Source organism: Ciconia boyciana, chromosome 4 (assembly GCF_034638445.1).
Source record: "Ciconia boyciana chromosome 4, ASM3463844v1, whole genome shotgun sequence".
Classification (NCBI taxonomy): Eukaryota; Metazoa; Chordata; class Aves; order Ciconiiformes; family Ciconiidae; genus Ciconia; species Ciconia boyciana.
This window is the reverse complement of record NC_132937.1, coordinates 4,840,334-4,867,610: the sequence shown is the minus strand read 5'-3', so window position 1 is coordinate 4,867,610 and position 27,277 is coordinate 4,840,334. Positions and strand designations below refer to the sequence as shown.

At 47.0% G+C, this 27,277-nt stretch overlaps 1 protein-coding gene across 1 annotated transcript in view; it reads left to right on the top strand.

Moving 5' to 3' along the window:
• Positions 1–27,277, top strand: part of LOC140650760 (lens epithelium-derived growth factor-like) — a 111,219-nt gene that overhangs the window by 5,865 nt on the left and 78,077 nt on the right. Inside the window, exons 3-4 of the mRNA XM_072859490.1 lie at positions 14,840–14,916; positions 18,804–18,942. Coding sequence (XP_072715591.1) covers positions 14,840–14,916; positions 18,804–18,942 — 216 coding nt within the window. The remainder of the gene's footprint in view (positions 1–14,839; positions 14,917–18,803; positions 18,943–27,277) is intronic.

The following is a 27,277-nucleotide window of genomic DNA, read 5'->3' as shown; positions in this document are numbered from 1 at the left end:
TTCCCCAAGCCTGTAGCGTTGCATGGGGTTGTTGTGACTGAAGAGCAGGACCCGACACTTGGCCTTGTTGAACCTCATACAATTGACCTCGGCCCATCGATCCAGCCTGTCCAGGTCCCTCTGCAGAGCCTTCCTCCCCTCAAGCAGATCAACACTCCCGCCCAATTTGGTGTCGTCTGCAGACTTACTGAGGGTGCACTCGATCCCTTCGTCCAGATCATTGATAAAGATATTAAACAGGAGTGGCCCCAAAACTGAGCCCTGGGGAACCCACTTGTGACCGGCCGCCAACTGGATTTAACCCTGTTCACCACAGCTTTCTGGGCTCGGCCATCCAGCCAGTGTTTTACCCAGCGAAGAGTACACCCGCCTAAGCCATGAGCCGCCAGCTTCTCTAGGAGAATGCTGTGGGAGACAGTGTCAAAGGCTTTACTAAAGTCCAGGTAGATAACATCTACAGCCTTTCCCTCATCCACTAGGCGGATGACCTGGTCGTAGAAGGAGATCAGGTTGGTCAAGCAGGACCTGCCTTTCCTGAACCCATGCTGGCTGGGCCTGATCCCCTGGTTGGCCTGCACATGCCTGTTGAGTGCACTCAAGATGAACCGCTCCATAATTTTCCCCCGTACCGAGGTCAGGCTGACAGGCCTGTAGTTCCCCGGATCCTCCTTCTGGCTCTTCTTGTAGATGGGCGTCACATTGGCAAGCCTCCAGTCATCTGGGACCTCCCCTGTTAACCAGGACTGCTGATAAATGATGGAGAGTGGCTTGGCAAGCTCCTCTGCCAGCTCCCTCAGTACTCTCGGGTGGATCCCATCCGGCTCCATAGACTTGCTTATTCTAGCTTAAAATTGAACAAAGCTTAAAATTCAATAAATTTCCTATTTTTAGAATCATAGAATCATAAAATGGCTGAGGTTGGAAGGGACCTCTGGAGGTCATCTGGTCCAAAACCTCTGCTCAAGCAGGGCCACCTAGAGCACGTTGCCCAGGACCATGTCCAGACAGCTTTTGAATATCTCCAAGGAGGGAGACTCCACAACCTCCCTGGGCAACCTGTTCCAGTGCTCAGTCACCCTCACAGTGAAAAAGTGTTCCTTTATGTTCAGGGGGAACCTCCTGTGTTTCGGTTTGTGCCCGTTGCCTCTGGTCCTGGCACTGGGCACCACTGAAAAGAGCCTGGCTCAGTCCTCTTTGCACCCTCCCTTCAGGTATTTATATACACTGATGAGATGATACCCCCATGGGCCTTCTCTTCTCCAGGCTAAACAGTCCCAGCTCCCTCAGCCTTTCCTCATAGGAGAGATGCTCCAGTCCCTTGATCATCTTTGTGGCCCTTTGCTGGACTCTCTCCAGTACCTCTATATCTCTCTCGTACTGGGGACCCCAGAACAGGACGCTGTACTCCAGGTGTGGCCTCATCAGTGCTGAGTAGAATCATAGAATCAGAATATCTCACGTTGGAAGGGACCCATAAGGATCATCGAGTCCAACTCCCTGCTACTCGCAGCACTAGCTAAAACTAAACCATATGACTAAGAGCATCGTCCAGATGCTCCTTGAACTCTGACAGGCTTGGTGCCGTGACCACTGCCCTGGGGAGCCTGTTCCAGTGACCGACCACCCTCTCAGTGAAGAACCTTTTCCTAATGTCCAATCTAAACTTCCCCTGACGCAGCTTCATTCCATTTCCTCATGTCCTATCGCTGGTCACCAGAGAGAGGAGATCAGCACCTCCCCCTCCACCGCCCCCTTTGAGGAAGTTGTAGACTGCAATGAGGTCACCCCTCAGCCTTCTCTTCTCCAAGCCGAACAAGCCAAGTGACTTCAGCCGCTCTTCATAAGTCTTGCCCTTGAGACCTTTCACCATCTTGGTTGCCCTCCTCTGGACACACTCTAATAGTTTGATGTCCATCTTATACTGAGGCACCCAAAACTGCACACAGTACACAAGGTGGGGCTGCACCAGTGCAATGTAGAGTGGGACAATTGCCTCCTGACAATTGGGTCACAAGCTTGAGCTGCACATTTCTTTCCCAAAGATAGCAAGGAGTTTTGGATAACTGGATAACTCTAGGATCACCAACCTGTGGCACCCCATGCTGGAGCAGGTGGATATTTCCTGAAGGATCTGTGGCCCGTGAAGAACCCATGCAGGAGCAGGTTCTCCTGACAGGAACTGCAGCCTGTAGAGAGGACCCACGCTGGAGCAGGAGAAAAGTGTGAGGAGGTAGGAGTGGCAGAGAGGAACTGTTATGGACTGACCGCAACCCCCCATTTCCCATCTCCACTGCGCCACTCGGGGCAGGAGGGAGGTAGAGGAGCTGGGAATGGAAGAGGTAAGTTGACCCTGGGAACAAGGGGTGGGGGGAAGGTGTTTTAGGTTTTGTCTTTGTTTCTCACCATACTGCTCTATTATTTTAATTGGCAATAAATTAAATTGATTTTCCCCAGGTTCCCACCAAGCCGCTCTCTCATTCCCCCTCCTCAGCAGGACAGGGGGAGAAAATAAGGTTATAAAGCTTGTGGGTCAAGATAAGGACAGGGAGTTTGCTCACCAATTACTGTCACAGGCAAAACACACTCAACTTCGGGAAGATTAATTTAATTTATTGCCAATTAAAAATAGAATGGGATAGTGAGAAACAAAAACAAAACTAAAAACACTTTCCCCCCACCCCATCCCTTCTTCCCAGGCTCAGCTTAGCTCCTTCATTCCCAACTCTTCTACCTCCTCCCCACCCTGTGAGTGGCACAGTGGAATGGGAAATGGGGATTGCAGTCAGTTCATAACAGTTCATCTCTGCTGCTCCTTCCTCCTCACACTGTTCCCCTGCTCCAGCGTGGGGTCCCTCCCACGGGATACAGTTCTTCATGAACTAATCCAACCTGAGGTGGGCCAATAACTCTACACAACACACCGCCTCTCCTGTCCTGAGCAACCACCATAACAGATGGAGTCCAAATCATTGGACTTAATGTACTCAGTGGACATTTTATATGGGTGGCCCATAGAATAAGGGAATGATGTCTGTGGGTGGGAATGGAGTGATGGTTAATGAGGATGTATTGGATAGTGTGGGTCCTGAGCATGATGTAAATGGTATGGAATAAGGGGCAGAGATTGTTCTTGTTTTGGCTGGGATAGAGATAATTTTCTTCATAGTAGCCTGAATGGTGCTTTGGTTTGGATTTGTGATGGAAACAGTGTCGATAACACACCGATGTTTTAGCTATTACCGAACAGTGCTTGCACAGTGTCAAGGCCTTTTCTGTTTCTCACTCTGTCCCACCAGCGAGTAAGCTGAGGGTGCACAAGAAGTTGGGAGGGGACAGCTGACCCCAAACTGACCAAAGGGATATTCTGTACCATATGACATCACTCTCAGCAGTCAGGGAAAAGAAGGAGGAAGGGGAGACACAGCTAACAGAAGCAGAAAACAGACGTAGCAGTTTGTGCAGCACTCTCTGCATTTTTCTTTGGGAGCTTCTAGATCTTCTGGGAACAGGGTACAGGATCATCAGGGAACTCCTACGAAACCTCTGAGAAACGTGAGGTTTCCTGCTGCTGTCAGGTAAGGACAAGGTAAGGGGAGCTAAAAGGGTGTGGACCTGAGGAAGCTCTAGCAGATTCTAACAAGCTTGGTCAGCTGCCCATGACCCAGGGTGCCTGGAGCCTTTGTTGCTGCTACACCCTGATTAGGGAGGGTCAAGCACCTGCTTAGCAAGTGCCAGGCAGAGGCCTCTATAGGGACCTCCTCTTTTAGGGACATGGTATAGTGGTGGTCTTGGTAGTGTTAGGTTTACGGTTGGACTCGATGATCTTAAAGGTCTTTTCCAACCTGTGCGATTCTGCGATTCTGTGATTCTATAAAAGCCATGCCCAGTGCAGCAGCTTATAAAAAAAGTTGTAAAGAAGGGGTTCTCCTTTTAATTTAAACCAGCCTAAGTGTTTTCACTTATGGTGATCATACACCACAGGGCAGTTTCCCTGGCAGGTTTTAGAGCAGCTGTCCCTGCTATGGCAGAGGCTTTGACACAAGCAGACCTTCAGATAGCAGATGCAACCCTGCAATTTCCAGGTTGCAGGGAGTGCCTGGGGCCTCTCTCTGAGGCCAGGAGAGATGGCCCTCTGTCCTGCAGGAGGTGTGCTGACTTGGAGGAGATGTGTTACCAAGTGGAGGAGTTATGGGAGGAAGTGAGCAGGCTGCGCAGCATCAGAGAAGATGAAAGGGAGATAGACAGGATCTTCTCTGAGACACAACAGGTTGAAGAGCCCCAGACCTCAACTGCAGTAGAGACACAGGCAGTGTCCACCCCAGTACTAAGGTAAGTGCAACCTCTGGAGAAGGGGAAGAATGGAAGCTGGGGACTTGCGGCACCAATAGGAAGGCTCCTGCCCCACCTAAGGGCTTACAGCTACAAAAATAGGTTCAGCGCCCTCAAAGGTGAATCACAGAATCACAGAATCGTATAGGTTGGAAAAGACCTTTAAGATCATCGAGTCCAACCGTAAACCTAACACTAACAAGACCACCACTATACCATGTCCCTAAGCACCTCATCCAAACGTCTTTTAAATACCTCCAGGGATGGTGACTCAACCACTTCCCTGGACAGCCTGTTCCAATGCTTGATAACCCTTTCAGTGAAGTAAAATTTCCTAATATCCAGTCTAAACCTCCCCAGCACAACTTGAGGCCATTTCCTCTTGTCCTATCACTTGTTACCTGGGAGAAGAGACCAACACCCACCTCTCTACAACCTCCTTTCAGGTAGTTGTAGAGAGCGATAAGGTCTCCCCTCAGCCTCCTTTTCTCCAGGCTAAACAAACCCAGTTCCCTCAGCATCCTCCCCTCAAGCAGATCAACACTCCCACACAACTTGGTGTCATCTGCAAACTTACTGAGGGTGCACTCGATCCCTTCGTCCAGATCATGGATAAAGATATTAAACAGAACTGGCCCCAACACAGAGCCCTGGGGAACACCACTTGTGACCGGCCGCCAACTGGAGTAAACTCCATTCACCACCACTCTCTGGGCCCGGCCATCCAGCCAGTTCTTTACCCAGTGAAGAGTACACCCGTCCAAGCCATGAGCAGCCAGTTTCTCCAGGAGAATGCTGTGGGAAACCGTGTCAAAGGCTTTACCGAAGTCTAGGTAGACAACATCCACAGCCTTTCCCTCATCTACTAGGTGGGTCACCTTGTTGTAGAAGGAGATCAGGTTGGTCAAGCAGGACCTGCCTTTCCTAAACCCATGCTGGCTGGGCTTGATCCCTTGGTTATCCTCTACATGCCGTCTGATGGCACTCAGGATGATCTGCTCCATCAGCTTCCCCGGTACCGAGGTCAGGCTGACAGGCCTGTAGTTCCCTGGGTCCTCCTTCTGGCCCTTCTTGTAGATGGGCGTCACATTAGCTAATCTCCAGTCAGCTGGGACCTCCCCAGTTAGCCAGGACTGCTGGTAAATGATGGAAAGGGGCTTGGTGAGCACCTCTGCCAGTTCCTTCAGTACTCTCGGGTGGATCTCATCAGGCCCCATAGACTTGTGAATGTCTAAGTGGTGTAGCAGGTCACTAACCATTTCCCCCTGGATTATGGGGGCTCCATTCTGGTCCCTGTCCCTATCTTCCAACTCAGGGGGCTGGGTACCCAGAGAACTATTGGCCCTACTATTAAAGACTGAGGCAAAGAAGGCATTAAGTACCTCAGCCTTTTCCTCATCCTTGGTCACTGTGTTCCCTCCCCCGTCTACTAGGGGCTGGAGATTCTCCTTAGCTCTCCTTTTGCTGCTAATGTATTTGAAGAAGTATTTTTTGTTGTCTTTTACAGCAGCAGCCAGATGGAGCTCTAGCTCAGCTTTGGCCCTTCTAATTTTCTCCCTGCACAGCCTCGCTACACCTTTGTAGTCCTCCTGAGTTGCCTGCCCCTTCTTCCAGAGGTCATAGACTCTCCTCTTTTTCCTGAGTTCGAGCCAGAGCTCTCTATTCAGCCAGGCCGGTCTTCTTCCCCGCTGGCTCGTCTTTCGGCACCTGGGGACAGCCTGCTCTTGTGCCTTTAGGACTTCCTCCTTAAAGAATGTCCAGCCTTCCTGGACTCCTTTGCCCTTTAGGGCTGCCTCCCAGGGGACTCTGTCGACCAGTCTCCTAAACAGGCCAAAGTCTGCCCTCCAGAAGTCTAAGGTGGCAGTTCTGCTGACCCCCCTCGCTGCTTCTCCAAGTATCAAAAACTCTATCATTTCATGATCACTCTGACCAAGACGGCCTCCAACCATCACATGGCTCACAAGTCCTTCTCTGTTCATGAACAAGAGGTCCAGCGGGGCACCTTCCCTAGTTGGCTCACTCACCAGCTGTGTCAGGAAGTCATCTGCCACACACTCCAGGAACCTCCTAGACTGTTTCCTCTCTGCTGTGTTGTATTTCCAGCAGACATCCAGTAGGTTGAAGTCCCCCACAAGAACAAGGGCTAGTGATCGTGAGGCTTCTCCCAGCTGCTTATAGAATAGTTCATCTGTCTCTTCATCCTGGTTGGGTGGTCTGTAACAGACTCCCACCACAATATCTGCCTTGTTGGCCTTCCCCCTGATTCTTACCCATAGACACTCCACCCTATCATCACCATCATCAAGCTCTAAACTATCCAGACACTCCCTGACGTATAGGGCTACCCCACCACCTCTCCTGCCTCTCCTATCCCTCCTGAAGAGTTTATAGCCATCCATCGCCGCACTCCAGTTATGCGAGTCATCCCACCATGTTTCCGTGATGGCAACCATATCATAGTTTTCCTGATGTACAATGGCTTCCAACTCCTCCTGCTTGTTGCCCATGCTGCGTGCATTGGTGTAGAGGCACTTCAGCTGGGCTGTCGTCCGTGTCTCCTTCATAGAAGAACACCCCTTGTGTGCTTTGAGGTGTTTCACTGGCATTTCCCTCTTGGCTCCCATTGCCTCAGTATCCCCTAGCTCAACTCTGTTCGACTTCAGCTGTGCCCCAGCGTACCCCGCACATCTCAGAGACACAGGCCGAGTGCCCTTGCTGGCACCCCCTCCCTCTAACCGTGGCACGTCGTCCCTCAGCTTCCCTCGGGCAAGCCTGATATTATCCCCCTCCCCCTTCAAGTCTAGTTTAAAGCTCTGTCGATGAGCCCTGCAAGTTCCTGAGCAAAGATTCTCTTTCCCCTTTGAGAAAGATTAATCCCATCAGACACCAGCAAACCCGGTGCTGTGTAGGCCATCCCGTTGTCAAAAAAAACAAATCCGTGGCAATGACACCAGCCACGGAGCCATGAGTTGATAGATTGGGTGTCTCTGTTCCTTCTAGTGTCGCTGCCCACAACTGGAAGGAGAGAAGAGAAGCTAGATATGCTTTCAAGCAAAGGATCTGGGACACCTCACCCTAAACCATGCAAGACCACCAGGAAGAAGCAGCGAGTGATAACAGTGGGTGACTCCCTGCTGCAGGGGACAGAGGCACCCATCTGCCTACCTGACCTATCAACAAGAGAGGTTTCTGCTGGCTGGGGGCCTGGATCTGGGATGTTGTGGAGGGACTGTCCAAGTTTGTTTGGCCCTCTGACTACTACCCCCTGCTGTTCTTCCATATGTGGGCACCAATGATACTGCTGGGGCAACCTGGAGAGTATCAAAAGTGACTACAGAGCTCTGGAGGTGACAGTTTAAGGGCATGAGGGCCCAGGTGGTGTTCTCCTCCCTCCTGCCGGTGAGGGGAAAGGGTGTGAGGAGGAGGGCACTGATAATGCATGTCAACACTTGGTTCTGGAACTGGTGTTGGCAACAGGGTTTTAGTTTCTATGACCATGGGACCCAGTTTGCAGATCAGTGTCTGCTTGGGAGAGGTGGGATCCACCTCACTAAGTGGGGCAAAGGTATCTTTGCCAGCAGGATGGCTGACCTGGTAAGGAGGGCTTTAAACCAGGAATGATGCGGGAGGGAGAGAGTTACCAGCAGCCCTGTGAGGGAGTGTCAGACAGGGTTGATAAGCAAAGGGCCTGGAGTAATGTGACAGGAAGGGATCACAAAATCAAAAAAACAGGACTCAAGCAGGGTCACCTCCAGCATTTGCATGTAAGCAAGGAAGTACCTACAAGGCACCATTATGGAGGAATCCCCAAAAGCCTTTCTGGCTGTATCTGTATTTCCTGTATTAAATGTAAAAAATACTACACTTGTTTAAAGAATAAAAAATGCATATCACATCCTTAAATAATCAGGAATTTGCCCATCCTCTGTTGAGAAAATCTGAATTTCTAAATACAAAATTAATAGGAAAAAAAGGCTTAGAGAAAAAAAAACTCCCCTTCCACATACTACTGTTAGGTTTCCCTCCACAGAACAAAATAATCTCACCACATATATGGGAGGAAAAATTAGAGGTAAGGAAAGGAGAAGGATATTGTTCATTTTCTCAAGTTTTGTGGGGGGGGGTAAATTCTAGTGATAAATAGGACTCCTTATATGGAGAGTACACAATGCCAGCAAACAAGTGAAGAGTTTCTGTGATGGAAACACAAAACACCTGTAGTGATCCTAAATGGGTCAGGAATAAAGAGAAGACAGGTAAGGGTGACATTCTAGTCAATGTCTGCTACAGGCCACCTGACCAGGAAGAACAAGTGGATCAGGCCCTCTACAGACAGCTAGGAGCAGCTGCATGTTCAGAGGCCCTGGTCTTTATGGGGATCTTCAACCACCGTGATATCTGCTGGAGGGACAACACAGCAGGGCATAAGCAATCCAGGGAGGTTCCTGGACTGCATAGATGACAACTTCCTGACCCAAGTGACAGAGGAGCCAACGAGGAGAAGTGCTCTGCTGGACCTCATATTCACCAACAAGGAGGGGCTCATTGGGTATCTGAAGGTTGAAGGCAGCCTTGGCTGCAGTGATCATGAGATGGTGGAGTTCAGGATCCCAAGAGGAGGGAGGAGGACAAAAAGCAGAATCACAACCCTGGATTTCAGGAGAACAGACTTTGGCCTCTTCAAAGATCTGCTTGGAAGAGTCCTGTGGGAAAAGGCCCTGGAGGGAAGAGGGACCCATGAAATCTGGTTAATATTCAAGGATCACCTCCAATCTCAAGAGTGGTCCATCTCAAGGAGTAGGAAGTCAGGCAAAAATGCCAGGAGGCCTGCATGGATGAACAAGTAGCTCCTGGCCAAACTCAAACACAAAAAGGAAGTCTGCAGAGGGTGGAAGCAAGGACGGGTAACCTGGGAGGAATACAGAAACATTGTCCAAGCATCCAGGGCTGAGGTTAGGAAAGCAAAAGCCCACCTGGACTTGAATCTGGCCAGGGATGTCAAAGGCAACAAGAAGAGCTTCACTAAGTACATAGGCGACAAAAGGAAGACTAGGGAAAATGTGGGATCATTGCTGAATGAGACAGAGGACCTGGTTACATAGAAAATGGAAAAGGCTGAGGTACTGAATGCCTTCTTCACCTCAGTCTTTACTAGCAAGACCAGCCTTCAGGAATCCCAGGTCCCAGAGACAAGGGGGAAAGGCTGGAGCAAGGAAGATGTACCCTTGGTGGAAGAGGCTCAGGTCAGGGAATACTTAAGCAAACTGGACATACATAAGTCCATGGGCCCTGATGGGATGCACCCACGAGTGCTGAGGGAGCTGGCAAATGTCATTGCAAGGCCACTCTCGATAATCTTTGATTGATCATGGCTATTGGGAGAAGTGCCCGAGGACTGGAGGAAAGCAGTTGTCAATCCTGTCTTCAAGAAGGGCTAGAAGGAGGACCCAGGGAACTACAGGCTGGTGAGCCTCACCTCGATCCCTGGGAAAGTGATGGAGCAGCTAATCCTGGGAACCACTTCCAGGCACATGAAGGACAAGAAAGTAATCAGGATTAGTCAGCATGGATTCACCAAGGGGAAGTCATGCTTGACCAACTTGATAAACTTCTACGATTAAATGACTGGCCTGGTAGACGAGGGGAGAGCAGTCACTATTGTCTACCTGGACTTCAGGAAGGCCTTTGACACTGTCTTCCATAAGATCCTCACAAAGAAACTGTTGATGTATGGGCTGGATGAGCAGACAGGGAGGTGGATTGAAAACTGGCTGAATGGCCGGGCCCAGAGCATGGTAATCAGTGGCACAGAGTCTAGTTGGAGGCCAGTAACTAGTGGCGTACCCCAGGGGTCAATACTGGGTCCAGTCATGATCAAGACCTCCATTAATGAGCTGGATGATGGGGAAGAGTGTACCCTCAGCAAGTTTGCAGGAGACACAAAACTGGGAGGAGTGGCTGATATGCCAGAGGGTCATGCTGCCATCCAGAGGGACCTTGACAGGCTGGAGAAATGGGCTGACAGGAACCTCATGAAGTTCAACAAGGGGAAGGACAAAGTCCTGCACCTGGGGAGGAACAACCCCATGCACTCGTACATGCTAGAGGCCAACCGGCTGGAAAGCAGCTTGGCAGAAAAGGACCTGGGGGTCCTGGTGGACACCAAGTTGAACACGAGCCAGCAATGTGCCCTTGCTGCAAAGAAGGCTAATGGTATCCTGGGCTGCATCAGGCAAAGTATTGCCAGCAGGTCGAGGGAGGTGATCCTTCCCCTCTACTCAGCACTGATGAGGCCACACCTGGAGTACAGCATCCTGTTCTGGGGTCCCCAGTACGAGAGAGATATAGAGGTACTGGAGAGAGTCCAGCAAAGGGCCACAAAGATGATCAAGGGACTGGAGCATCTCTCCTATGAGGAAAGGCTGAGGGAGCTGGGACTGTTTAGCCTGGAGAAGAGAAGGCCCATGGGGGTATCATCTCATCAGTGTATATAAATACCTGAAGGGAGGGTGCAAAGAGGACTGAGCCAGGCTCTTTTCAGTGGTGCCCAGTGCCAGGACCAGAGGCAACGGGCACAAACCGAAACACAGGAGGTTCCCCCTGAACATAAAGGAACACTTTTTCACTGTGAGGGTGACTGAGCACTGGAACAGGTTGCCCAGGGAGGTTGTGGAGTCTCCCTCCTTGGAGATATTCAAAAGCTGTCTGGACATGGTCCTGGGCAACGTGCTCTAGGTGGCCCTGCTTGAGCAGAGGTTTTGGACCAGATGACCTCCAGAGGTCCCTTCCAACCTCAAGCATTCTGTGAGTCTGACATTCTGTCATGACAAGTTCTGTGAGCGCTTTACTTGAGTTCATGGTTGCGGGCTTGTAGACAAAATATTCAGAGGTTAGAATTATTTAAAAAGAAAAACCAAAACAGCCTCTATATTTTTCATAACATATGATGTTTGTGCTTGGGTAAGTCATCAGCTGGGTATGGGAACAGGAAGTGTTGCTATAGATTATGGTGAGGAAGAGGTGATATTTGGGAGGAAGTGAATACTGCTTTTTACCTATACTCCATCCTTTCTTTAAGTAAATGGTAATTTGAAAATTGTTGATGCTATTTTCTTTTTTAACAGTTGTTAGTATTGTTAAAGGATGTTATGAGTGCAGCCGTCTTCTCCAGCCCAGGACTCCCTCTTGCTTGTCTGCTGGAGCCCAGTCCAGTGAACTCAGGGTTTCTGCCCAGGCTGAGGGATTAGGCTGCTGCTTTCCCATTTGCAAGTTCAACCAGTAGTGAAGCTGAGCACATATCCCAGAGACACACACACATAGGACACAGACACAGCTGGCTACACAGACTGCCATGGACAAGGCGCTGCCTTCAACAGCACCTACATATAGGAGTCTCATAAAACAAAGACAGCCAAGTCCCCTTCCTTCTCCTCTACAGCTGGTAGAGATAGAAATTCAACTAGTGAAGACACACACACACTCTAGATTCACAAGCACACGCACATTTGCTGAGTCCCCTAGTACTGGCATTCCTGTCCTGATCCTAGGCCCTCTTGCCTGCTTCATGGGTTCCCTACTTGTCGACTAGTCCACCTTGATGCTTGCTAGTAAACACAAACAGGCACACGCTCACATGCTCATCCCACAGGCACTCCACATTTGCAAGTCCCCCTGGGCATACCAGCACAGACCCTCCACCCACGTGATACCCCTGATTGGACTCAGGGCTTCCTACTCACCAGCTAGTCCAGCTTGAAGCTTGCTAGTGAATTACACACACACACACACACACACACACAGTTTTGGGAAGATACAGACACTCTGCTCCCCCCCGCCAGCAGCTGGCAGCAGGCACAGGGGCTGTGACCTGCAGTCCTGCTCCAGCCACCGGTTTTGAGCCCCTTACTTGCCTCACACACGCTGATCCTTCCCAGTAGCTGGTTTTTGGTACTCACCCTGATGTTGCCCCAGTGGCTGGCAGCCAAGACCCCCACCCACTCTAGTAGCTGACACCACAGGCCAGGTGTGGTGGGTTAATGTTGGCTGGCTGCCAGGTGCTCCCCAAGCTGCTCTTTCACTCACCCTCCTCAGCAGGACAGGGGGAAAAATAAGATGAAAAAGCTCATGGGTCAAGATAAGGACAGGGAGATCTCTCACCTGTCACCATCACAGGCAAAACAGACTCGACTTGGGGAAATTAATTTGTTGCCGCCAATTAAAAATAGAGTAGGATAGTGAGAAACAAAACAAAGCTAAACCCACCTTCCCCCCCACCCCTTCTTCCCAGACTCACCTTCACTCCTAACTTTTCTACTTTCTCCACCCACAAGCGGCACAGGAGGGATGGGGAATGGGGGTTGCAGTCAGTTCATAACACTTCATCTCTGCTGCTCCTTCCTCCTCACACTATACCTCTGCTCCAGCATGGGATCCCTCTCACAGGAAATGATCTTTCAAGAACTGCATCAACACGGGTCCTTTCCACAGGGTACAGTCCTTCAGGAACAGACTGCTCCAGCGTGGGTCCCCAATGGGCCACAGGTCCTGCCAGACAACCTGCTCCTGCATGGGCTCCTCTCCACAGGCCACAGTTCCTGCCAGGAGCATGCTTCTGTGTGGGGTCTCCACAGGCTGCAGCTTCCCTCAGGGTATATCCACCTCCTCCGGTGTGGGGTCCTCCATGGGCTGCAGTGTGGATATCTGCTCCACCATAGACTTCATTGGGCTGCAGGGGGCCAACCTGCATCACCTTGGTCTTCTGCACGGGCTGCAGGGGAATCTCTGCTCTGGCACCTGGAGTACCTCCTTCCCCTCCTTCTTCACTGACCTTGGTGTCTATGTAGTTGTTTCTCTCACATATTCTCACTCCTCTCTCTCAGCTGCTGTTGCGCAGCCCTTTTTACCCTTTATTAAATATGTTGTCAACAGAGCTGCCACCAGCATTGCTGATTGGCTCAGCTTTGGCCAGCAGCGGGTTTGTTTTGGAGCTGGATGGAACTGGCTCTGTCTGGCACAGGGGCGGCTCATTTTCTCACAGAGGTCACCCCTGCAGCCCCTGTCGCGGATGGAGTGAGAGTGCACTTCACTCACAAGAGAGAAGTAAAAATATACTTTATTTATATAGAACAGGGAGTTAACAAAGTTCAATGCGACAGTGTTTTAACAAGATTCAATGGCAAGGTACACTTGATTATTTACTGCATAGAGGACAGGGTCAGACAAAACTGTCAGGGAGACCCTCCCGTTGAGTCATGAGGTTCGGAAAAGGATCCCCTTGCTTTCTAAACTTCTCAGAGAGGAGTCTAGGTGCAGCTAGATCCAGTCCTAGTCCCAGACTTGGTCAATGGTTTATGTCTAAAGGATTATATGTGTGCAATCAATCCTTTATATCACTTAGCTAAGATTTAGCTAAGATTTCAAAGTTTAGCATGCTATGAGTCACTTACCGAGGATCCGTTGAGACAAGGAATCTCTCAACCTCGAGGAGTAACCTTGAGAGGCGTCCCTGCTCAAGGGGAGATCCTGGCGTGCAGCCTGCTGCCGTGCAGGAGAGCTCAAAGGGCCCTGGGCTGTCCACTATTTAAGGAGTAAGACGATTGACTTACGGTCATATTTGCATATCAGCAAGACGTTTAGATCACTGCTTCATGCAGCCCTTGGCTACTTTGTTGCCATTCGTCCTCAAGGTCCAGCATAAGCTGGATGCAGCTATCAGGATGACTCCCACTGGTGGTTACTGCTTGTGCAGGGAGCAGGGGGGGAGCACACCGCCACAGCCCCCCCCCCGCTACCAAAACCTTGATATGTAAACTCAGTACATGTGCCTACTCAGTACATGTGTTTGCATAGTTCTGTCGATTCCCTTACCCCTCCCAGTCTGGTGTCTGAGATCTCTCCTGGTTTATAATCTTAGTTGCAAAGTCCAGGTTGATCTTCCTGGAAGTGGCACCTGTAGTTTCTTGATAGCCCATCAATTAGTGCGAGTGGCAAGGTTTGTTTTTTCTCACTCTCTCCGTGTCAGATCTGTGTCTCTGCATATTTTGTTTCTGGCTTCCCCCTTTTCCTTAGTTTCCCAACTGACAAGGTCCCTGATTAGATAACCTTGCTGGAATAAACATTCTCTCACTCCACATATCCTTAACAATTAGAGTGAGTGAACAGGTTTGGTTCTAGTCACTGCATCCCTTATTTCTTGGTCAGATTTGTGTCCCTGTATATTCTTGTTTATGGCTTCCTCCTTTTCTTATTATACCTTTTTTGCATTGAAAAGGTCCTTGACCAGATACCCTTAAAGGAGCAGACACTCTCCTTCTACATACCCTTACGAATATCACTCGTTTCTTTGGGTTTTTCTTTTTATATATAATCCTTGAGTCTTGTTTTGTTTAAATCTCTTTCACTTTTTTGATAGTATTTTGTTTCTTCAGGTTAATACTTAACACTTAAGTGTTTTCCCCTAGAGTGTTTTTAATTGTTACTAAACTTTAATTCTAGTCTCTCTTTCTCTTAGGTGGATGAAATTCCAGATGGAGCAGTAAAACCTCCTATGAATAAAATGCCTATATTCTTTTTTGGCACTCATGAGACGTAAGTCCTTTAGATTAAAGGGCATATTGTTTTCATTGCAGGATGTCTTAACAGTAGCTTAACAGTTTGCGTCGTGTGTTTGAAACAGTTTGCATCGTGTCCTTTGAGGGGGAGAGGGGGAAGGTTTGAGAAAAAGTGGAGAGGTGTATTTGAAGCCCAAGGTCTCACCCCAGTTAGTTTCATGCCTGCTATTATGTGAAGTATCCAAGAAAGATGAATATTTTTGGTAACACTAACATTTTGCAATGGAATGTAACATTTCCTTTGAAAGGAATCAATTTTTGCCACTTCTAAATATGTTTTTATGCTATTCTCTGACTATTATAGTGAAATTTGTCATGCTACTTCATAATGTTGTTCTACTGTAGATTACAGCGATCTTTAATTCAGTGTTAATTTCCTGTTTGACTTGTGGGGGAAATGCTGTTTTTATTCCCTTTTTTTAATAAGCTGCAAATAGTATTGTAAAGCAGGTCACAGAGTTAGTTGTTGTCTGTATAATTGTTTCATTTCTTGTACAGCTTGCAGAAAGCTTTTTTTGTCCTACTTCAGACCATTAAGAAATCTATAAAAATCTAAGGTGGTACTTCCTGCCTATCTTTAAAAATAAATGTGGTAGAGAAAATACAGTATTCTGATGAATTAAAAAGAAAGCACTCTCAGCTCTCACTGACACTATTTTCTATTTGACTCTTTTTAAGAAGTGACTTCTCTGTCAATGAGCTTTGTGCATGTTTGGCTCCTATAAGCATGCATTTCATTGACTGTTCACATCACTCCATATAGTTCTATATAGACTCAATTATTTTTTGTGGGTTTGTGGGGAGAGGAAGCAAGGTTTGAATTCTGTTCTCCCCCCTTTTTTTGTCTTTGCTTTATACTGTTCAGTAGGTTTATACCCTTTTCAGGATGTTTTGACAGTTAAAATAAAGCACCCTTTTACTTCTCTCCTTTTTAACATATGCCATTCTGGATTGCACTACTTGTTTTTACTGTCATTCCTGAAGATGTATTCAGGAACACAGATCAAGTGTAGGGTAGAAAGAAATGAATTTATACGTAATCTTAAAAGTTTCTGTAGAATTTTGAGAAGCACAATGACTTTTTTTCAAATGTGACTTAGATTCTGAAATCATGTTTGATTGCATGTAGATTATTGGCAAATTTGAAACCTTATATCCACTCTTTGATACTCATACAAAGCAGTTTTACTGAAATCTGGTTTTGGTAATGTGGTAGACTCGGGGCTACTGTATTTCAAAGTTCTCAAATATTTTCTTTAGACTATAACTTTAAAAAATGTTTTTGAATATGTGCCTCTCATATCTTACAGTGTTGCAAAGTACTTCCTTTCTTCTGGAACAGGTGGCCCAGAGAGGTTGTGGGATCTCCATCCTTGGAGATGCTCAAAACCTGGCTGGGCATGGCCCTGAGCAACCTGCTCTAGTTGACTTTGCTTTGAGCATGGGGGGCTGGACTAGACGATCTCCAGAGGTGTTGCCTTCCAACCTCAATGATTCTGTGATTCTAAAGTATAAGCTTGTACTTTGATTTTCATTGTTGACTTCTTCTGAGCTTCACCAAAAAATAAATTTGTGGCTTCTTGATATTCTTGAAAAAAAAAAAACCAAAACAAAACCCTAAGAGCCTATTTCTTCTTTTCAAGATATTTGCCAGCTGTCATCTTGTTTTAGAAATATTACCCTTTTCTAAAGGAAAACTAGATATAAACTAGATATTTGTATTTTAACAAAGCTTTATGTGAATTTCTTATGTGAGTAAATCACATAAGCACAATTTTTAGCTAGTCACAGGCAGGCAGAAGGTCATACTCTGGACTCAAGACCCTGGACCCTATACATCAGGATGATATCTGTCCTGTTTAGGTTTCCTTGACCATTTCTCCTTCTTTTGTATGGGGATTTAACTGCAAAAACCCAGTAAGCTACATGACCTTAGCAAGGTAGCTAATTTCTAGTATTTCTCCAAGTCTGAACACTGGACAGAGACTTGCAACTGTGGAAAAATGCTTCCTTTCAGAGCAAAGGAAAGAAAAGAAGCAATGTTTTCTCTTTCCTCTGGTCTGTCTTTCTCTCTTCCCCCCATCCCCCCTTTTGCTCTGGTTAAGTAGGCTTTGTGAGTGTGTGGATCCCTGGCTGGATGCTCTCTAACAATCTTCTGCAAAGAGATCACAGAATCACAGAATCACAGAATCGTACAGGTTGGAAAAGACCTTTAAGATCATCGAGTCCAACCGTAAACCTAACACTAACAAGACCACCACTATACCATGTCCCTAAGCACCTCATCCAAACGTCTTTTAAATACTTCCAGGGATGGTGACTCAACCACTTCCCTGGGCAGCCTGTTCCAATGCTTGATAACCCTTTCAGTGAAGTAAAATTTCCTAATATCCAGTCTAAACCTCCCCTGGCGCAACTTGAGGCCATTTCCTCTCGTCCTATCACTTGTTACCTGGGAGAAGAGACCAACCCCCACCTCTCTACAACCTCCTTTCAGGTAGTTGTAGAGAGCGATAAGGTCTCCCCTGAGCCTCCTTTTCTCCAGGCTAAACAACCCCAGTTCCCTCAGCCGCTCCTCATAAGACTTCTGCTCTAGACCCTTCACCAGCTTCGTTGCCCTTCTCTGGACACGCTCCAACACCTCAATGTCTCTCTTGTAGTGAGGGGCCCAAAACGGAACACAGTATTCGATGTGCGGCCTCACCAGTGCCGAGTACAGGGGCACGATCGCTTCCCTAGTCCTGCTGGCCACACTATTTTTGATACAAGCCAGGCTGCCATTGGCTTTCTTGGCCACCTGGGCACACTGCTGGCTCATATTCAGCCAGCCGTCAACCAACACCCCCAGGTCCTTTTCCGCCGGGCAGCTTTCCAGCCACTCTTTCCCAAGCCTGTAGCGTTGCATGGGGTTGCTGTGGCCCAAGTGCAGGACCCGGCACTTGGCCTTGTTGAACCTCATAGAATTGGCCCCAGCCCATCGATCCAGCCTGTCCAGATTCCTCTGTAGAGCCTTCCTACCCTCAAGCAGATCAACACTCCCGCACAACTTGGTGTCATCTGCAAACTTACTGAGGGTGCACTCAATCCCTTCGTCCAGATCATTGATAAAGATATTAAACAGGACTGGCCCCAACACAGAGCCCTGGGGAACACCACTTGTGACCGGCCGCCAACTGGAGTAAACTCCATTCACCACCACTCTTTGGGCCCAGCCCTCGAGCCAGTTCTTTACCCAGCAAAGAGTACACCTGTCCAAGCCATGAGCATCCAGTTTCTCCAGGAGAATGCTGTGGGAAACCGTGTCAAAGGCTTTACTAAAGTCTAGGTAGACAACATCCACAGCCTTTCCCTCATCCACTAGGCGGGTCACCTTGTTGTAGAAAGGTGAAATATCTTCTAATACTCGTACTCATTATCTTGCATTATGTTTCGAGGATTTAAGGAATCTTTATTTCTTCACATTTTAGCTTGGTTTGCTAAAGAAGCAATGGCTCTTTCTGTACATCAGTCAGCTGCTCATCTTTTAATCATTGTTTGACAGTGGTGGGTGGCTCTGTCAACTATGATCTTAACAAGACATAACATTCAAGACATAGCATTGACTGTTTCTTGCCTGGACACTCAACACCTAGGAGAGAGCAGTGAGTGTGGTAGTACTAATGGAAAACTGGGTTTGTTGAAAGCAAAAGTTTAGAAGACTAAAGATGCTTCAGTAGCAGCACTGTGCTGTTTACAGAATATCCCTTCAGATGCATCATTAATGAATATTTTTTTTTTTAATATTATCTGGTACTAAAGTTAATTTGAAGAGTAGCAATTTAAAAATGTGATGTTTCTGGTAACTAATGTTTTCATCTCTTGAAGGGCATTCTTGGGACCAAAGGATATATTCCCTTATTATGAAAATAAAGAAAAATATGGCAAACCAAATAAAAGAAAAGGCTTTAATGAAGGATTATGGGAAATTGACAACAATCCCAAAGTGAAATTCTCTCATCAGCAGGTAAGTGATAAAGAGTCTGTGAATACTTTAATCTGGTTTGTCTTATTGTTGTAAGAAAGCAATGATGGCTTAGCTGCTATAGGGGAATAATTTATCGATCTGCATCACTGAGTTGCAAGTTGGAGTAATGTTGCTATTGTTATTTACAATTTACCTCAATTTTTCAGCAAAATAAGAGAAAATTGCTCTTCTATATAATTGGGGATGCCATTTTATTATAGTAAAGTTAAGGAGGGATCATGTTAATAGTTTCAGGACACAAGGATAAAGTTATGTGGTGGGTTAACCTTGGCTGGCCACCAGATGCCCACCAAGCTGTTCTGTCACACCCCCTCCTCAGCAGGACAGGGGAAGAAAATAAGATGAAAAAAAGCTGGTGGGTCAAGTTAAAGACAGGGAGTTCACTCACCAATTACCGTCACAGGCAAAACACACTTGACTTGGGGAAGATCGATTTAATTTATTGCCAATTAAAAATAGAGTAGGATAGTGAGAAACAAAGACAAAAATAAAACCACCTTCCTCCCACCCCTCCCTTCTTCCCAGGCTCAACTTCACTGCTAAATCTTATACCTCCTCCCCCCACAAGTGGTGCTGGGGAGATGGGGAATAGGGGTTGCAGTCAGTTCATAACACTTTGTCTCTGCCACTCCTTCCTCCTCATGATGTTCTGCTCCTGCATGGGGTCCCTCCCACAGGATACAGTCCTTCACAAACTGCTCCAGCATGGGTCCTTTCCATGGTATACATACCATCAGGAACAGACTGCTCCAGTGTAGGTCCCCCATGGGCCGCAGTTCCTGCCAGAAGCCTGCTCCACCGTGGGCTCTCCACGGGGTCACAGCCTCCTTCGGGCACATCCACCTGCTCCAGCGTGGGGTCCTCCATGGGCTGCTGTGTGGATATCTGCTCTCACGTGGTCTTCCATGGGCTACAGGGGGACAGCCTGCTTCACCATGGTCTTCACCATGGGCTGCAGGGGAATCTCTGCTCCAGCGCCTGGAGCACCTCCTCCCCCTCCTTCTTCACTGACCTTGGTGTCTGCAGAGTTGCTTCTCTCACATTTTTCTCATTCCTCTCTCTCACAGCTGCTGTGCAGCATTTTTTACCCTTTCTTAAATATGTTTTAACAGAGGTGACACCAACATTGCTGATGGCTCAGCTTTGGCTAGCGGCGGGTCCATTTTGGAGCCGACTGGAATGGCTCTGTCTGACATGGGGGCAGCTCCTGATCTCTTCTCACAGAATCCACCCCCCCACCCCACCCCCCGCTACCAAAACCTTGCCATATAAACCCAATACAAGCTATTAAATGTTGAACAATTTTAAAATAAACTGGCACAGTGCATATCAAGTTCTAAACATCTTAATTTTTAAATGCGTCTGTATAGTACCTTTGACTTTATGGAGCTTTTATTCTTATTTTTTTATTTTTGGTTCTCATAATATTCCTGTATTTCCAGCAATTTTAAACATGTATGGTGCAGAATGTACTACAGTTACCGTATTGATTAGCACAAATAAAAGATGACCACATAAGTGTTTCCCTTTGAATAATTTGTCACATTACATTCAATAGAGATTCTGTCACCTGGTGTAACAGAAATAAGGTGACTCACTTGCCTTTACAATTGTGAGATCACCAGTGATTGTCATTGTTAGGATTTGTGTTGGTTCTCCCAGTATTCCTGTATTTCCAACAATTTTAAACACGTATGGTGCAGAATGTACTACAGTTACCGTATGATTAGCACAAATAAAAGAAGTGAGGGCCTCCACCCCGTGTGTCAGGCTTGTTGCAGTATAAACCAGATCTGGTTCACATTGGCGATGATTGCTCCTGCAAGAAGGATGAATATTCCTCCAATGATCAATCCAATCTCCAAGGGAGGCATTCTGGTAGCATTCCTGGTACCGTTTCTGGAAAGAGAAAATAACACAAGTCTCAGCGGGGGGACTCCGGACTGGTTGCCCCTTTTAATTAATAGCTAGGATATATCCACCTAGCACTAATGCAATGTTTAGCTCCACTGAGCTATAGTGGGTGAAATAGTGTGGCCAGCAGGACTAGGAAAGTGATTGTCCCCCTGTACTCGGCGCTGGTGAGGCCGCACCTCAAATACTGTGTTCGGTTTTGGGCCCCTCACTACAAGAAAGACATTGCTGGAGCACTGTATTGGGTTTGCGTGGCAAGGTTTTGGTAGCAGGGGGGGCTACAGGGGTGGCTTCTGTGAGAAGCTGCTAGAAGCTTCCCCCATGTCCGATGGAGCCAATGCCAGCTGGCTCCAAGACGGACTCGCCGCTGGCCAAAGCTGAGCTAATCAGCAACAGTGGTAGCGCCTCTGTGATAACATATTTAAGAAGGGGAAAAAACTGCTGCACAACAGCACCTGGAAGAGAGGAGTGAGAATATGTGAGAGAAACAACTATGCAGACACCAAGGTCAGTGAAGAAGGAGGGGGAGGAGGTGCTCCAGGTGTGGGAGCAGAGATTCCCCTGCAGCCCATGGTGAAGACCATGGTGAGGCAGGCTGTTCCCCTGCAGCCCATGGAGGTCCACAGTGGAGCAGATATCCACCTGCAGCCTGTGGAGGACCCCATGCTGGAGCAGGTGGATGTGCCTGAAGGAAGCTGTGACCCCGTGGAGAGCCTGCACTGGAGCAGGCTTCTGGCAGGACCTGTGGACCCGTGGAGAGAGGAGCCCACGCAGGAGCAGGTTTTCTGGCAGGACTTGTGACCCCGTGGGGGACCCATGCTGGAGCAGTCTGTTCCTGAAGGACTGCAGCCTGTGGAAAGGACCCATGCTGGAGCAGTTCATGAAGAACTGCAGCCCGTGGGAAGGACCCACGTTGGAGAAGTTTATGAAGGACTGTCTCCTGTGGGTGGGACCCCACGCTGGAGCAGGGGAAGAGTGTGAGGAGGAAGGAGAGGCAGAGACAAAGCATTATAAACTGACCGCAGCCCCCATTTCCCATCCCCCTGCGCCGCTTGGGGGGAGGAGGTAGAAGAGTCGGGAGTGCAGCTGAGCCTGGGAAGAAGGGAGGGGTGGGGGGGAAGGTTTTTTTAGATTTGTTCTTATTTCTTATTATCCTACTCTGATTTGATTGGTAATAAATTAAATTAATTTCCCCAAGTCAAGTCTGGTTTGCCCCTGACGGTAATCTCTGAGTGATCTCCCTGTCCTTATCTTGACCACGAGCCTTTTGTCATATTTTCTCTCCCCTGTCCATTTGAGGAGGGGGATTGATAGAGCAGCTTGGTGGACACCTGGCATCCAGCCAGAGTCAACCCACCACAAGCACGTCCAAAGAAGGGCAACGAATCTGGTGAAGGGTCTAGAGCAGAAGTCTTATGAGGAGCGGCTGAGGGAACTGGGGTTGTTTAGCCTGGAGAAAAGGAGGCTCAGGGGAGACCTTATCGCTCTCTACAACTACCTGAAAGGAGGTTGTAGAGAGGTGGGTGTTGGTCTCTTCTCCCAGGTAACAAGTGATAGGACAAGAGGAAATGGCCTCAAGTTGCACCAGGGGAGGTTTAGACTGAATATTAGGAAACATTTCTTCACCGAAAGGGTTATCAAGCATTGGAACAGGCTGCCCAGGGAAGTGGTTGAGTCACCATCCCTGGAGGTATTTAAAAGACATGTAGATGTGGTGCTTAGGGACATGGTTTAGTGGTGGACTTGGCAGTGTTAGGTTTATGGTTGGACTCAATGATCTTAAAGGTCTTTTCCAACCTAAATGATTCTATGATTCTATGAATGCTTATAGCCCTGAGGAAGTTTGTTAAAAGTAAATTGTATCCCATCCCAGGTAAAAGCAAATTTTCTTTTATCTTCCTCCTGCAGCAGCACCATAAAGAACATATATTTTACAACTAGTATCGCCATCCAGGGGTGAGCGGCAGCTTGGAGGGTGGCAGTTAATGTAGCAGCGTTCGAGATGGCGGCCATAAGAGGAGCAGTGTTTGCATTTAACTTTCTATAGTCTATGGTTAAGCTCCATCTCCTGTCTGTTTTTTTAACTGGCCACACTGGGGAATTATATGGGGACTGTGTTCGGGAGATAATGCGTCTTTTTTCTAGGTCAGCTATGACCTCCGCAATACCCGTCCGGGCAGCTGCAGAGATACGATACTGAGGGACATTAGTTATTTTTGAGTCAGGCAGCGTGGGTGCAGCTCGCAGCAAGCAAACTATGCCAGTTCACTGACGCCCATGCGTAGCTGCTAATTTTCGCTCAGCTAACCAAGGCGGCCAAATTTTCGCTCAGCTAACTCCAGGCGGCCAAAAGACCAAATACTACCATCCAGCAGTTTCCAAACTCGTCCTTATAATACATCAAAGCCTAAAACATTTTCCTTCCCTGAAACTGCTGCTAATTGGTGCCTTGATATTCTTTTCTCCCCTTGCAATAACAAGTTTACTTTAGCTATGGGGCATATTTCACTTTTGCTGGTAAATCCTGTTATTTTAACCCTTTGTCGGCCGGGCTTAATGTTAATTCTTTGGGCATCCAAATTTGAAAGTATTGAAATTTGAGCTCCTGTGTCAATTAAAAATTTCACTAGTTGTCTTTGGGGGCCGATTGGAACATAAATATGAGGGCCGTCTGTGTTATCCCATTGATAAGCTTCAATCCTCCGGACAGGCAGTCCAAGTTGCCAGAACTTACTCGTTTTTTGGCGTCAAGATTTGCAATTCCTCCTTAAGAGGTCTGAAAGGGTTACTCACGGGGTCTTTAGAGGCAGATGGTTGTTTGGTTTGTTCCAAATTCCCTGACATCCTTTGTTTTTCAAAAGCCTGGATCAGACTAAGTATAGTCCCAGTCGGCTGGCCCTGTATGGCTACCTGAGGTATGCCTGGCACTAAGGCTTTCCTCCACAGTTAATTACACCTTTTCCGGGGGTCCATTACCTCACCAGGGGTTTTATGAGATTGGGGAAAGTGTCGGGGGTTCTGGGGAGTCTGTTTTACTTGCCAGATCTGTCTGCTGTCTGCGTCAGCTCAGGATTGCCCCACTGGTGTCAGTTCATCCCACCCCATTTCTCGACTATGATTTAAAATGCCATGCATCAAATCTGCTCATGTCTGGATGGGTCAGAGGTGGGGTTGGCTGTCCTGACCCTCCTGAGCGTTATGTTCTATGTTTTGTCTTATTTCATCCCTTTTTGCAATGAGGTAGGTTTTTAAAACAGCAGGGGCTCCCCTTATCAGTGGTCTCATGGCTTGGGGGTCTACAGGGGCAGAGATAGGGTAATTACCATATGCACCCCTATCATTCATAGCCTGAAGACAGGCTGCTTTTGTAACAGCAGTAGAAAGTTTGCTGAATGATCTTATTGGTATAGCAGTGGGCTCCACTCTATCCCGAGGGTCTATGCCCCCTGCCCAATATGCTACTTGCCACGTAATAGAGTGTGGTTCAGTGTTAGGGGCTGGTCCCTCATTCAAGAACACTCCTGGTCCCCAAAAGCCATCCGCTTCACTTTGATCTAACATAATACGATCACCTCCAGTTAAGGAGACACGCCACAGATATTCAGTCTCGCTTTCGCCAGGCTTCCACCCCTATTTTTCGTGCAGATTGGCCAGTTGAAGGGGGTCCCATGGAATGGTCTTTATGGTATCTCTCTGGTTGCCCCCTTGAGGTCCAGCAGATATCTCAGTTTTAATAATAGAGGCTACCTTAAATTCTGATTCATCTAATTCACTCTCATCGCTAAGTTCTTGATCAGGGTCCTCCCAAATATCTCCATCCCAATCTTCCGGGGAAACAATTAGCTTACGAATTTTCACAGGATCTGGGGGGTTGGGGGCTCGAATTCTCATGAGTTCTAGTTTATCCTCTAAATTCCTGTGTTTTTCTTTTTCCTCCCCCGGTTGTTTCTGCAATTGGTCTATTCACAGAGATAACAGCATTTCTTGTTGCTTTCTCTGTTCAACCTCATCTTGTAACACTCTCATTTCCTGTTCTTTACATTTCTTATACTGATATGCAGCTCCCAAACATGTTCCCAACATTTTGCATACTATTCCCTTCTCTTTACCATCTTTCAGTTTCCCTCTTACAAGGTTTAACTGTTCTTTTATCTTATTCCAATTATCCCGCTTTTCGTGCGCCCAATCATCCGAAAATTTTGGTGAAGGGTTAACTCTGTGCCTCCATAAGTAGTCAGTGATTGAATCTACCATCCTGCTGATTATGCCAATTTTTGTCATAAAATGGTGAATTATTAAGAGAAGTCATCGTTATGGGGTTAACTAAAAGGGTTTTATTAATGATCAAACGATGATCAAATGGTAATTAATCAATGACTGAATGAAAATCAAATGGCAATCAAATGGTGATTAAGCAATAATTGAATGTTAGTTAAACAGTGATTTAACAATGATTTGACAACAATTTAAATTATAATTTAATGATTTAGACAATTATTTAGACAGTGGTCAAACACTCTACTACTTACTACACTTCTAATAATTAAGCTGGATATATATAAATGTCGCTAGCATACAATATACTTTTAGGCCTAATGTAAAATGTCGCTTACCTTGTTATATATATCAGATGCCGGGTAAGGGGTCTCTCAACCTCGAGGAGTAACCTTGAGAGGCGTCCCTGCTCAAGGGGGAGATCGCCGTGCAGCCTGCTGCCGTGCAGGAGAGCTCAATGGGCTTGGAGGGGCTACAGATTTTTATAGTGTAAAGTGATTGACTCGTATTCAACCCACCCCCACCCCACCCCTTTGGTGTATGTGCAGGTGTGCAGCTGTAGCAGTTTTAGTTTTGTCTAGTCCCAGCTCAGGCTGGTACTGTTAGCTCCTGCTAAGACACGGCCTAGATTCCTTAGTTCCTGAGAAGATGTGGCCTAGCACAGTTCTCACGGTTTGCACAGCAAGGCTGATTTTAGTCAGGCCTACTTGTTGGTGATGCCTGAACCAAAGTACTGTTCATTCACTCAGAGCGGGTGCATCCGTCACACCTTTTAAGCTACAAGTACTTGCTCTCCACAAATATCACGACAACATTTCATTATGTGATATCTTAGTGTACTGTATTTTCCTCCCTTATATTTATTGGAAGCAATGTTACATCTTATTATTACCACCAAAATTGTCACATAGCCTGCTTGAATCAGTCCTTGTCTCAGTGATCCCGTTTCATATTCTCCTGATAAACCTTTTGGGCTTAAATTATAGCCATTCATCCATCAGAAGCCCCAAAGTTACTCTAAAGACAAAGAAATTGTCCTCTTCCTGCTTATTTTGTTTATACTTACCTGCTCAGAACATTGTAAAGACTACAGGCCATTTGTGTGGACCTTGATCACAATCTAGGGCCTCTGGATAATACTGTAATACAAATAAGAAAAATTGGTCTCTCTGAATGTTCCTCATTACTTTCACGTGAAATACTAGATATCCTTTTTTGCATTGGTAATCTCTGCTTCACAAGACTTCTCTAGTTACTGTGTGCCTAGTTTAAAGGAGAATATGGCTAAAGAAAGAGTTTGAGTTTCCAAAGTAAGACCAGCAGATCAGATATTCTCTTCTGGATTAGTATTTTCTCTGCTTACGTATACAGAAAGGTGCTGATCCACTCATGGCAGTGGAGAAAGACTGTATTAACAAAGGACATGTACTTTTCCCTATTTGGAAAAAAGGAGTCAGTATACTTTTTCACCATTTCCTTGTGAAGTAAAGTTGTAAGAATTTCAGTTCACACTGCAGTAGCACCCAGCAGCCCTAGTCATAAACAAAAACCTTTATTGCATATGGCATTCTACAACTGCAGAAAAGAATGATAGCCCTTTACAACTGAAGAGAAAACAATGGGTGAAGGGAGCATAAAAAAACATGGAAGGATGTTCATCATCCTAATAAGCCATAATCTCTGCATCTGGCATAATTAACAGTTAACCTGTTTTTTTGTTTTGTTTTCTTCTTAGTGGGGGAAGGTAAATAGGTTCAAATAAGAATTTGATGCAAGGTAGTTGTGTGGTTTTATGGATAATTATGAGGAAGTTTTTGCTCATTTTGGGAGCAGCATATGAGGAAACAAAATTGGTTGAAAGTGGCAGAGGCAGAAGCTGAGACCTCAGTAGCTGATGAGGAAGGGTCCAAAACAGGGTTGAAAGTAGGCCGTGAAAGGTCTTGAAAACTAAAGGCATGCAGTTTCTCATGGAGAATGAAGAGTCAGTGGAAAAGCGATGTGGACAATCTGACAATCTAGGAAAATGGATTTTTCCAGCAGTATTCCAAGTGGGACTGTGTACAGCCAGTACATTGCAGTAATCACTACACGTGGTTATGAGTAGACTGGCAAGGTTTTTAGCTGT